This window comes from Danio aesculapii, chromosome 6 (genome assembly GCF_903798145.1).
Source record: "Danio aesculapii chromosome 6, fDanAes4.1, whole genome shotgun sequence".
Lineage (NCBI taxonomy): Eukaryota > Metazoa > Chordata > Actinopteri > Cypriniformes > Danionidae > Danio > Danio aesculapii.
Window position 1 is genome coordinate 33,779,739 of NC_079440.1, and position 13,989 is coordinate 33,793,727.

Genomic DNA, 13,989 nt, shown 5'->3' on the forward strand with positions numbered 1-13,989 from the left:
TAATGCATGTTTTTGAAACAAAAACAGCAGCCATGGTGCCATTCCGAACTTACTATAGCTTTACAAACACTACTGTTGTTTTGTCACATTATGTATTTTTATGGTGACATAGTAGTCGACTTATGTGCAGTTCATTAATAAAGATACCAGCTATTTCAAAATTAATTTTTTCAGTACTTCAGATCCATATTGCTCATTCATATAAATTCTAACCCTTATGACTTAACTTCTTCATGGAGCTCAAAAGAAGATATTTTTCTGAGCTGTTCTTTAGCATGATAGAAGTTCTTGAAACCAAGTCTTCAGAAACTACACACTTTCTCTACTTTCATGATGTTGAAAAGAGCAGCTCAAACATTCCTCTAAACATCTCTTTCTTTGTTTCTTTCTCCACAGAAAATACACATTCAATTTATTGCATTTCCCTTCACAGATTTCACAAATAAACGCCGGTCCAAGAAAAAGGATGCCATGGAAAAATACTGGCACATGGTCTGGCATTCATCTCTTAATACAGTCACAATGTAGAGCGATCTCTCCATTAGCCTGTGTAGGGTACGGCAGTGAGTAATCAGAGCCTGCAGCACCAGTGCTCTGTCATTAAGGCTCAGAAGACTGTCAGAGGCAGTACTGAGCTCTACTAGGGCGGCTGAGTGCTTGTGTCTGAATAAAGACACCTCCAGACAGAACAATACAAATGGAGTTGCAGGAGGTTGACAAGAAGCACTTCAGACAGAATCAGAAGTACTGTATAAACTAGTGTGTGTGTGGTGTGTCTGGCAGCTACTCTCCTTGTTATGTTTTATATAACAATAACATAATGTAGGCTGTACTTTTTTTTTATTAAAGGTACAGTTCATCAAAAACAGTGTTAAGTTTGTCAACGAAAATGGCTTGACACAGAAACTTAACATGTCTGCTGACTTGTAACTAGACTGAATTTGCACACCTGGATCTGTCCATCTATATGAACAAAGCATTATTGTTGATGAAAAAGAGGGTCACACTGTGTCCTAACTGCATGTGATGCAACAAGAATCTGGTTGTCCACACCAGACACGGCACAACAGAAATACCAGAGCTAATTAGAAGTGTAAAAGTGCATGCTGCATGACCAATGTTAATGGTTTGCTTTAAGTCGCTGAGTTTTAATGTTCATTTTTAAACTATATGTTTGCTAGTTATTTTATTTTCAAGATCTGTGGTAAACTAAGTACTTCTACTTTCAGAATGGCATTAAGTGTCATGTAAAATTATATTCAAACTCACATTAGTAGAGTTTAGCACTGAAAAAAGAATATATTGAGCACCTGAGGTGATCATTGTTAAAGTAGTTTATGCTGTTGTTCAGCTACAAATAAAAAGAAACCGTTTCTGAAATAGAAATTTCACACCAATAATTGTTAAGGGCTGGGAAACACCAAATCAAAGGTTGGCCGTTGGGCTTTGTCAGTTTGTTGGTCAGCGTCGGTCTGGCTAGCTGGTGTAGTGTGTTCTATTAGTTGCCTTTCGTCAGGTTAACATTGGAGCTTGTTGCCTGATTCAGCATATTTAATGAGCATCAGCTAAAGAGGGTGCATTTCTCAAACAACAACATATCTCGCGGCTGAACTATCATAGTACGATGCATCGTTTGGCAAAAGAACGATGTAGTGACTCCTAATGTAAAACGTCCATAATGAGGCTCTAAACAGGGTGGAGTAACTACTTCTTTAAAAAAAATATCTAGAATTTTTTGTGCAAATGTCAATGTTTTACATGCACATGCATTTAAAAAAAAATCCAATATTAGTTTTGGTAAAAATATGCACTCGTTTTCCAAATTAATTGAAATATATGTAAAAGACACATAGAGCAATATATTTTTTCCTTACAAATATTATTGAGTATATTCCATATAAAATCACTAAGCTAACATGTATTCTAATCTCATATTTAAATTATATGAATTGTTAATGGTTGTATAGGCCTAATTTACAGTAGGCTATTTATTAAGAAATGAAAAACAAATCCTACTTAATAATAATAATAATAATAATAATAATAATAATAAATATTAATTAATTAATTCATTTTTTTTAGCTTAGTCACATTATTAATCTGCAGTCGCCACCGCGGAATGAACCGCCAACTTATCCAGTATATGTTTTATGCAGCAGATGCCCTTCCAGCTGCAACCCATCACTGGGAAACACTTCTATTCACACACACATACATTACAGTCAATTTTAGCTTACCCAATTCAATTATAATGCATGTCTTTGGAAACCCACAACAACACGGGGAGAACATGCAAACTCCACACGGTAGTCATGGACTGACCCAGCCGAGTCTATGTGTGGGAAGAACTGGGCTTTAGCTTAAATATATATCATTTTCCATGACTTTAATAGACACTATAAGAACAATAATAGATCATCTAACTTAACTTACTGTTTGCAGGTCTGTGAAGTGCACCTGTGCCATATTTGATAGTTTGATAGCAGATTTACCAACATTACATTTAGCTTGTCTGTCATCTACTTTTAACACCCAGTCTTTGAAGTGGCCATTTTGAAGCTAAAGCTCCTGCAATGTATATTATCCTGGTATGTTAGCCTTAGTTAACTTAAGTTTTGACTTAATTGAGACTTAAGTGAGTGAGAAAGGAATAAAATGGAGCTCAAAAACAAACTAACAATAACAAAAGGCATGAAACAGCATAATATATCAATTACGATATAGAAAAATTACGATTTTGATAACTGAAAACTTCTAAAATCACAGATATTTCATGACTAGGATATTCCCTAACTTTCAATGTCTGGAATAATTCTTTTAAAAAATATTCCAGAAATTTCATGACCTGTTGGACACAAACATATGTAAATAATGACAAATTCTGTGTCCCACAATGAATTATTCCATTGATTTAAAGCTCTGAAAAGACCAAAATGTACTCAGTTTTATCCATGAGGAAAAGCAGGCTCACCGTAACGGAAGTACTAGTCTGCACACTTGCGCTGTGATGATTGGCTGGAGTTTTGTGCGCTGCGCTCCCCAGCAAAGATCCAAGACTTGAAGTGTTAATCCCAGGAAGGAAGTTTTGCAGCTGTGTCTGGGAGCTTAGAGATCCCCCTGTGGTTCCTGGCGGAGCAGGCTGTTTCTCTGGAGCCAGGCACGTCAATGCGACTCCATTCTGCTCAGCGAGGGAATGTCCCGGTAAATGTGACACCATCCCAGAGTTGACACCATGAGATGTGACTAGAGAAGAGTCTTGTCCCAACTCTACAACCAGAGAATGTTTTATTAATATAATACAGCAAGAAAAGCTTTAATTTTCAGCGCATACAGTGTATAAACTTCATACTACCTCAATTCCTACCTCACTGTAACACCTGCATGGCACTGATATTCAAATAGAAATGACCCTGCACAATAACACACTCTTCAAAGGTCTTAAATGCTTTGATGAATGCCTATACCAGACATTGCACACATAAACACACGCACACACACACACGTCTCTATAAAAGCACAAAGGAAGAAATTCTGATTGAAGCAGCTGCCTCGTATTGCTTATAATGGGGCTTTCAAACAGTTTGAGGATTTGCATTGCAAATGTATTTCCCTGCAGTAGCGAACGAGACCTCTGGACCGCCCAAGCAGAAGCTCTCACCTGTGGGGGAATCTCCCAGCAAGCCCTTTCCCAAAGGAGCCGTCGCCGGATTTCGTAGACCCAGAACTTTCTGCAGGAGCAGCCGGGAGGGGTCACCTAAAAGACCCGGCACCTGAGAGGAAAAGAGAGTGAGATAAGGAAGCCATAATAGAGTCTTGAGGAACGTCTGGCCCTATTTTCACCTGGTATTAACATACATTTGCAGTTATTACATTAAAAGCGATCAGCCAGGATGCATTACCGTTTCCACTTAGTGTTAACATTTATCTCCTGTGACCACTTTTGTTCAGATTTCAAGACCCTTAGCTTTCATTTGTTCATGTTCTACATTCATTTTGTGGCAGTGCTCACATGCGGACAATTGAATGAAGAAACCCATGATATATTGCAAAAGATGTGCATGGCAGCTATGATTGAGATCATAATCTGTATCTCTTTTTTTGATGCAGAGCACTTTTCCTTTTGGACCTGATTACATTTTCATTGGGGTGGGATTAAAATGCACTGGTGGCCTGAGAATAACCATCTGCTCCCAGCATCCTTTGACATAAGTATATCAGTAGTACAGGGAACAGAGTGATAAAAGAGGCTTTTGTGCTGAATATCAGGCCTGATTCCCCGAAATGTCATTTCCCTCGGACTACTGTATGTTCCTAGTAGCGTTTGCACAGTGATGTAAAGTAACAAATTACAAATACTCCAATTACTGTAATTGAGTAGTTTTTCTCAGCAGTTGTAAATTACTAAGTAGTTTTAAAAATGTGTACTTCTACTTCCCCTTGAGTACATTTTTAGTGCTGTATCAGTATTTTTACTCCACTGTTTTCCTTCAACCTGCAGTCACTATTTTATTATGCCTAATCTATGGTGATTGGCTGAGTAGAAAATCTGTCCTGTGAATCCCGTCAAATCAAATCGTACATAGAAAGTAAATCGATTGCAAATCAAACTGAACAATCTCAATACATAGGTGCTTTATAAATGCAGCAAACCGTTTGAAAGCATTAAAAGTGTCCAGGAAGATCTGTACACGCAATGACCGAGAGACTGTTTAGACTGCATGTCACTGATGAGAAAATGGCGGATGTTTACTGCACTAAAATCACCAGTCTTAAACAACAACTACACTTACTACAGAACGTTACGTTTACACACACTCAAATTGCATGTAAATGCATCAGCTTTTCACAACGTAATACTCAATACTCACTACATTAAAAGGGTAACGTTTTACTCATACTTTGAGTATTATTTACAACAGATGCTACAACAGATACTCTACCTGCCCTACATTTTTGAGGAAGTAATGGTACTTTTACTCGAGTATGATTTTTTAGTACTCTATCCACCACTGCTTTTGCACCATCTGTAGGAACTCTGAAGTGACGTAAGCTCCCTGACAGTGACATCAAATGATGTATTAAACAGCAAAAAATACTGACAATATAAGATACTGTGGTTGTATTGATTTTTGTGTTTCAGATGGAATGTAGATGAATAACTTGTGCAAATGAAAGAGTAAAAGAAATGACTTCATCTTCGATGACAACTTCTACTGCTAAATTTTGAGGCTAAGAAAAGAAGAGAACACTACAAAAAAAGCAGTAGGTAAATGTGGATAATGTTAGCTTTGTGAATGTATACGTCTTGTAACATTTATAAACACTTTGTGCAAGTGTTTTGTATGGCATGCGTTCACCCAGTCAGCATACTTTATACTTGTAGTATTTAATATTCGAAGTGGTTCAGAAAAGTTTTTTTCAAAATTGAACAAAACAAGAATGGGTGTTGTTCAATAGATTTAGGAAAACTTTGATGTGCCACTTGTTGAATAGTGTGATGTGCCACTTGTCAGTGTAGTTGACCCTATATTGAAATCTTTCGCAGTTCCAGCAGTGTGAACAAGCCAAAATGCAGGCACTTGCACCAATAGTTCTAAGAACCTTTTAGGCTTATTGTTTTGAATGACATTGCCGAGAATAATGAAGTGAAGAAGATTTTTTTTTTTTTGAGATACTGATCCTTCTAACCAATAGTGACACATTTACAAGACTATGTTTCTAATGTTGCAAAGAAATGAACAGTTAAAATACTAACAAGCTTTAACTGAATTTCTTTCTAATTAAAATTACTGCAGATATAATTGTAAAAAATAAATTAAAATGAACATCATATAGTTGTATGGATTTTACTGTGTTCATCTATAAAACGTTGTTACACCTTAATAATAAATGCAGTAGATATTTACTAGATATGCATTAAATGAGTGTAATATTCATTTGTTCAGAAATTATCCTAGACGTTTTCTATCATTTTGGCATAAAAACAGAACACTTAAATCTTGTAGTTAATCATGTCATTTGCAACTATTATCTGTCCTTTACTGGTTTTCTCTCTACCAAGTTACACAAGAAAGCTACAGTTTTAATGCATGTTGTTGTACAGTATACTTGTGTGAAAATTGGGCTACTTTAATGATCATAATATACACCTGATTTTCTGCATGTGAAAGCAGGAGAGAAATTGCTTGGCTTGCCTTTTAGCATTCGGAATATTGCCTGTAAGCCATATTACAACATTTATTAGAGATTCGCTTATCGTGCAATTGCCTTATCCTGGCCAGGCCACTTTAACACAGGAATTCTACTGGTTCTCCCGAGTACCACTATGGGCCTGTTAACAGATAATAACCTCGTCTTCAATGATGTCCAACATACACACCTATGAAAACCCCAGAAACTACAGTTCAGTCTCGGAAAATGTAGTTTAGTGTTTCATAACCTTTTCATACCAGGTGTAAACTAGGCCTGAAAGCTGACAAAAACACACACATGCATTAAATAAGATTTATGAGAGTTCTATGAATACCTAGTTTTCAAAGGTGTAAATTAGCCTGCATGGTCTGCCTTATTACAACCTCAAATCACAAATGCATTAAAATGCCAGGTAGATGTATGGTTCTAATACTTCTGTACATAAATATGTATATATAAATAATGCTTTTATAAACAAAACCTGCTGTTTTCTCATTATTGAGAACAAAGCATAATGCAAACCACATCTCTGCAAAAAAGCTATGAACACAATTTCAGGCCGTTGTTGTATAACATGCCTTTTCTTGCAGGTAACTGAAATGTGTTTTTCTTGTTCTGGCTATGTTTTAGACACACAAACACACACACACACACAGAGACCCTCACATTAGAGATCTGCTTGTCTTTGATCTGTAAGAGCTGTTGTTGAGCCATCTGCATGTGAAGAAGATTCTGGAGAACAAGGCCGTTTCCTAGAATGGCACTCTGTGTGAGAAAAACAGATTGGTAAGTGAAAAGAGATGCTTCTTGATGCTTTTCTATTTATATATAAAGTATCTGCCTATTCATCATATTTCAGCATATTTTCCTCTAAAGTAATCTTCATCACTGCACTATGTCCTTTTTATCGATGACACTGACATAGCCTACTTTTTTCAAGCGTATTTCTCTCTGTGAGCACCTTTGGCCTTGTGGATTTTTTATTATTATATTAGTCACTATAATCAGCATGAAATCAAAATTGACACAACTTTGTTAGTGTATAATTCTAGTCTTAAAGTGAACAATTAATCAGTGTAAATTAATCTGCAGATTAAATTCCTTAACCATTGCAAGATGGTGAAGAACTGTGCTAAAATAAAACCTCTATTTAGTATTAGGATTCTGTTGAAAATTCATGTTAATTTATTATATGCATTAAAGGCATTTTTAATAATGATGCCTTCCTAAAATGCTCTCTATAAAACATTTAGGATAACCTTCATGTGACAAAAAGAAACCTGATATCGGTTTATAATAAAAACAAGTATTAAAAATTCCCATTTGATGTACTTTCTCGGTTCACTTGTATCAGTTTATTTGGTAAAATAGGTTAAAATATGTTTCTGCAACATGAAATACTTAACAGAAGCATCCAAAGTTAATAAACATCTAGGGTTCTATCATACACTCGGTGCAATAAGGTGCAAGATGTATATGGCGTGATTTGTTGCTATTTTCAGACCAGCGCAACAGTAATTTTCATGTTTTGCACCACATTGCTTGAAGAGCAAATTCATTGGCACTTCTTTGTGGACTCATAGGCATGCTGGTCTAAAAAGGTGGTGTGTTAAAGCACATTGTTGGCGTGTTGCTATTTTGAGGAACTGAAATGGACCGCACCATTGACCAACTAAAAGCTGATCTAAAGTCCAGGGCAGAGCATGTAAGTTATGCACCTCTGCAGGTCCAAATGCGTACACATTGCTTAATACACACAGGATGTACAACAATACACAAATATTTTTATATATGAAAAAATTAAAGGATTAAAATGTTACAAAAATTCTTATTTTCTACATAGATATAGAAACCACTTCCTCCATGCCTCATCTCCGGGGCTTTATTCAGTTTATTCATGACAATTTGCATTTGTATAATGTTATTATTAATATTATCAGTATTATTAATTATATGCATATTTATATTTGTATATTTATAGTTTTAAACAAATCTTTGTGCTTATCAAATGAAAATAAATATAAAGGCTAATGGATGTCTTTAGTGGAGTGTGTACAACACCATTTCCTTATTCTCGAAAGTAAAGGGGTAAAGAGTAAAAGTGAAGTAAAGAGAAAGTAAAGAGGCCGAATGGAGCCTCATTCTTTATTTTCGCTGCAGATGGTCTGTTTAACTGTTTTCTCACTAGTGAAGCGTTCAGGTTTTCCATTTAGTTTTCCACTCACAAAGTCCACCATGTAAATAGCAAATGCGCCATGGTGCAATGCAACTGACTCTTAAAGGGCATGCGAGATGAGATTCTGATTGGTTTAATGCAGTTATGCTCAAAATACACCCATAATTCATTAAGAGAATAAGCACAACCCCGTTAGACCATGCGCCGGAGAACAGAGCATATTTTCCATCTTCATCATCATCATCATCATTTTAGTCCATTTATCTGGAGCTGGATCGCGGGGGCAGCAGTCTTAGGAGAAAACTCCAGACTTCACTCTCCCCACACACTTCCTCCAGCTCCTCCGGGGGGATCCCGTCGCGTTCTCAGGCCAGCCGAGAGACATAGTCCCTCCAGCGTGTCCTGGGTCTTCCCCGAGGCCTCCTCCCGGTGGGACATGCCTGGAACACCTCCCTAGGTACGTGTACTGGAGGCATCCGAAACAGATGCCTAAGCCACCTCAGCTGACTTCTCTCGATGTGGAGGAGCAGCGGCTCTACTCCGTGCTCCTCCCGGTGACAGAGCTCCTCACCCTGTCTATAAGGGTGCGCCCTGCCACCGTACGAAGTAAACTCATTTCAGCCACTTGTATCTGAGATCTTGTCCTTTCAGTCATGACCCAAAGCTCAGAGAGTGGGAACATAGATTGACCGCTCCATCCTTCCCTCACTCATGAACAAAACCCCAACATACTTGAACTCCTCCACCTAGGGTAAGGACTTTCTTCCAACCTGGAGATGGCAAACCACCTTTTTCCTGTGGAACACCATGGCCTCGAACTTGGAGGTGCTGATTCTCATCCCAGCCGCATCACACTCAGGAGCAAACCGCCCTAGTGCATGCTGAAGGTCCATGTTTGAAGAAGCCAACAGAACGACATCGTCTGCGAATAACAGAGATGAAATTCTGTGGTCCCCGAACAGGACCCCCTCCAGCCCAAGGCTACGCTTTGAAATTCTGTCCATAAAAATTATGAACAGAATTGGTGACAAAGGGCAGCCCTGCCAGAGCCCAACATACATTTGAAACAAGTCTGACTTATTGCCTGCAATGCGAACCAAAGTCCTACACTGTTCATACAGGGACGAGACAGCCCTTAACAAAGCCCTCCCACAGCACCCTCCATAGAATGCCATGAGGGACACGGTTGAACGCCTTCTCCAAGTCCACAAAACACATGTGGACTGGTTGGGCATATTCCCATGAACCCTCGAGCACCCTGGTGAGAGTTTAGAGCTGGTCCAGTGTGCCACGGCCCGGACGAAAACCGCATGTTCCTCCTGGATCCTAGGTTCAACCATTTTTCCGTCCTTAAAATAGTAAAAGAGCCCCATATCTTAAAACAATTATTGAGTGATTCCCACTTTCTTTTGTTTTATGAACATCTGTAGGTCGTGATCCGAACATCGAATCAACCACCTTATTGCATTGTTCTAATATTTCAAATCGTGACATAAAGTCATAGAAATGGAAATGATTAGCTCTCCTGTGACAGTTTTATTAGTTTTCAAAAGATTTCCCAAGTGATGTATAACTGAGAGATCCTTTCAACACATTTTTAACATAACATTTGTAATAACTAATTCCTAATAACTCATTCCTTTATCTTTGCCATGGTGACAATACATAGGTACCATAAAGGTCTAATATTATTGACTGTAACAGTATGTTCGTTCGTTCATTCATTCATTCATTCATTCATTCATTCACATTTGTTCCAACCAAACTAAATTCTTTCTACAATTTCCTTGCTCCATTAAACATCTTTTGAGAAATATTTGAAAAAACAAACATTTCAGAGAAGGGCTAATAATTTAGCCTTCAACTGTAGATGTTTGTCGACCTATTATTTGGACTTTCATTTTTAGCCATTCTAGGCATGTCTGAAAAATGTTTTCTGTTATACTATAAGCTTTGTAACATTATGAATCTGTTACATGCACAAATAAAGAAAAAGCATTTTAAAGCAACACCTTTTGAATTAATTCACTCAGCAACACAATGAGAAAGTGAGTACCTGCTGTGCTTTTCCTAACTGTAGCAGTGCTGCAGTCAATGGAGGACGCAGGAAAGGAAGATTGTGAGGTCGACCAAACTTCCCTAGTGAAGAAAAAAACCCATTAAATGAGCATGAAATAAAACAAAGATGCATGGCACAGTGTGTAATTTTCAACCCTAAGCTTTAGATTTCTGCAGGAGTATAATAGGAGGATATAATGAGGACAACAAGTCCCATAATTCCACACTCAGTCACTCACTGCGTCTTTTTTGTCGTGAATACAAGTGTGGAATCATGAGAGTTGCTGTTTCATTACATCCAATGGAACTTTAAAGCTAAGACATTCAAAACCCAGCAGGCACACAACATCATAAGACGTAAATATTAGTTTAGATTTAGGTTGTGATGTCGGGTAACCAAAATTCAATGTATCTTATTTTAATGTCCAATAACGACGTCAAATGACGCAAATGGTTGCGTTGGTAAGTGACCAAATTTATTCGTCAGGTATGGCAACCAAAATCCAACATCTGATTGACGACATAGCGGTAACGTGCACACAACGTCAAGCTGTAACATCATTAGATGTTGATATTTGGTTGTTTTTAGGTTGTGTTGGTAAGTAACCAAAATTTAAGTTGAGCCAACATCCTAAGCCAACGTTATATTGACATCAGTTACTGATATTTATTCGTCAGCTGTGGCAACTAAAATCCAACGTCTGATTGACGTCATAGCGATAATGTCTACACAACGTCAAGCTGTAACATCATCAGACTGTGATATTTGATTGTTTTTAGGTTGCGTTGGTAAGTGACCAAAACAAGGTTGAACCAACATGTTAAGCCAACGTTATATTGACATCCAATACTGATATTTATTCGTCAGGTATGGCAACCAAAATCCAATGACTGATTGACGTCATAGCGGTAACGTCTAAACTGTAACATCATTAAATGTTGATATTTAGTTGTTTTTAGGATGCGTTGAAAAGTGACCAAAATGCAACATATGTGCAACGTTGGACACTGACGTCGGTCTGACGTTGGTTTCTGCTGTCAACTCAATTTTCATTTCCACCCAAAATTCAACGTACCACAATGACGACGTAAATCTGACATCATATTGACATCCTGTGCCTGCTGGGAGCATATTATTAAAAAAGTATAAATAATTCTGCTTTGTGCAGTCTAATAAAACACAACATATTAAAACATTATGTTTAAAGTTTCCTGTTTTATATTAAAATCAAACTGAAAACCAAGGGTCTATGACATCATTAGCACGGCGACACAGGACACCGTTCATGTCACTAGTTAAAACTGCTTATTTCTCTGTATTTGAACATTCCTCAAAACATTTGGGATATTGTAAGTGTATAAGTCAGCAAAATATATAACACCGTCTAGTAGGTGTTTTGTATATTATAATAGAAGAAATCCTTCATATTGTATCTTTAATAGAGCGATGGACCACAGTGTATGGCCGATATTGGTGGCTCGTGATTTCATCATTCCCAAATTCCAGCATCGGTGCTAATGGCAAGTTGCTCCGGAATAGGTAGAGAAGTTTAACATTTAATCATGCTCTATATTTAGTGTTGTAATTGTGTGTTCTCTTTAAGCTCTGGCCGCCACTTCTTCCTCAGCTCATTTATTCTCCCACCAAATGAAAAGTTCATTTTAATATATGATTAGGCTTTCATCAAGAGAAAAATCTGCTGAGAGTCTGCTGCACTGGTGATCACCGTTACACAGCGAACACACACACAGACACATATGCAGAGAAATGAAAAAGATTTCATTTTAAAAACTGCAGTCCTTGCAGGACACGATTTTAGATCTTTCTGTAAAGTACTTAAAGTTATGCTTGTGAATATTCAGTGTTCAGATTTGGCTGTAATGAGTAGGGAGATGGTGAAGGGTTACCTCCTCGTTTGGCGGTGGGGTAGGGTCTCATGAGGACCTGGAGAGCAGCGGGATTGGTCATACTGTTGAGGAACTGGGCCAGATTGGGTTCTGGCAGCAAACCTTTCTTATTGCTCAGCATCTACAGAAGAACATACACAAAGATAACATTTAATTACACAGAAGATTATTCAATAAAAAAACTAAAACATAACCATCTATTTATTATAATCAACATATCATTATTATAATGGATTTATTAAACAGCATTTTGATTGTTTTTGTCAGTAAAAATTCGAAATATCCACAAATAAGAACAATCTACAATCATAACTGTATTAGGGATGGGCGATTAATCGAAAAGTAATCGAAATTCGACATTCACAACCTATAATCAATCAAATTTTTCCAAGTCGATGTTTTTCAATTACTTTTTATACCGCATGTGGAGTCACGTGACCCTGCTCTGCTTATTATTCTGTGTCGAGAACCCTCACCGTGGCTAACGCTGATGCTGATGTGCGCCTCTCAAAAAATGTAACTAAACATTGCAATGATGCATAGCGCAAGCTCTGTAAGGTTAGTTTGGTATCGTTGAAAAGTGTAACCCAGAGAATTTACATCTATTTTGCATTTATTTGTTAATTTTATTCATTCATTCATTCATTTATTTTCCTTCAGCTTAGTCCCTTTATTCATCAGGGGTCACCACAGCGAAATGAACCACCTTGTTAATTTAATCTGTTACAATAAAATAAAGAAACAATTATTTAACAATATGTTAAGGTGTATTAACATTTATACAGTCTTACAGTTATAGCTGGATGGTTAGCAGTCATAATGCTGAAGCGGCCAACACTGAAAATGAGTTTGACACCCCTTAACAACAATTTAATATTTTTATAACCTTGATTTGCTACAGACTTTATTTTGCTACAATCTACCATTTTAAAGGAAGAACAATATCTTAATCTACACTATTTACACAGCTCAATATATTTGAAAAGATTTATAATGGGTGCAGTAAAAATATATAGTTGAAGTCCCCCCCCAGAATTATTAGCCCCCCTTTGATTTTTTTTGTCTTTTTTAAATATTTCCCAAATGATGTTTAACAGAGCAAGGACATTTTCACAGTATGTCTGATAATATTTTTTTCTTCTGGAGAAAGTCTTATTTGTTTTATTTCGTCTAGAATAAAAGCAGTTTTTAATTTTAATTAAGTTATATTTGTTTTCCATAGTCTACAGAACAAACCATCGTTATTCAATAACTTGCCTAATTACCCTAACCTGCCTAGTTAACTTAATTAACCTAGTTAAGCCTTTAAATGTCACTTTAAGCTGTATAGAAGTGTCTTGAAAAATATCTAGTAAAATATTTACTGTCATCATGGCAAAGATAAAATAAATCAGTTATTAGAGATGAGTTATTAAAACTATTATGTTTAGAAATGTGCTGAAAAAATCTTCTCTCCATTAAACAGAAATTGGGGAAAAAAATAAACAAGGGGCTAATAATTCAGGGGGGCTAATAATTCTGACTTCAACTGTATATTCCATATATTTTTATGTCTCAATTCACGTCAGAAAGCTTTTTTATGAGGAACTGATTCAAATGTAGTTTTTACTCACTGTAGTCTTTACATCTATCCCAGATCCTTCAGAATGTGGTAC

The 13,989-nt window shown here is 36.9% G+C and overlaps 1 protein-coding gene across 1 annotated transcript in view; it reads right to left on the bottom strand.

The window, feature by feature from the left end:
* The window catches only part of raver2 (ribonucleoprotein, PTB-binding 2), a 137,237-nt gene that overhangs the window by 30,874 nt on the left and 92,374 nt on the right, over positions 1-13,989 (bottom strand). Inside the window, exons 5-9 of the mRNA XM_056460038.1 lie at positions 12,335-12,455; positions 10,425-10,507; positions 6,859-6,957; positions 3,659-3,770; positions 2,972-3,267 (exon numbers count right to left, since the gene is read on the bottom strand). Coding sequence (XP_056316013.1) covers positions 2,972-3,267; positions 3,659-3,770; positions 6,859-6,957; positions 10,425-10,507; positions 12,335-12,455 — 711 coding nt within the window. The remainder of the gene's footprint in view (positions 1-2,971; positions 3,268-3,658; positions 3,771-6,858; positions 6,958-10,424; positions 10,508-12,334; positions 12,456-13,989) is intronic.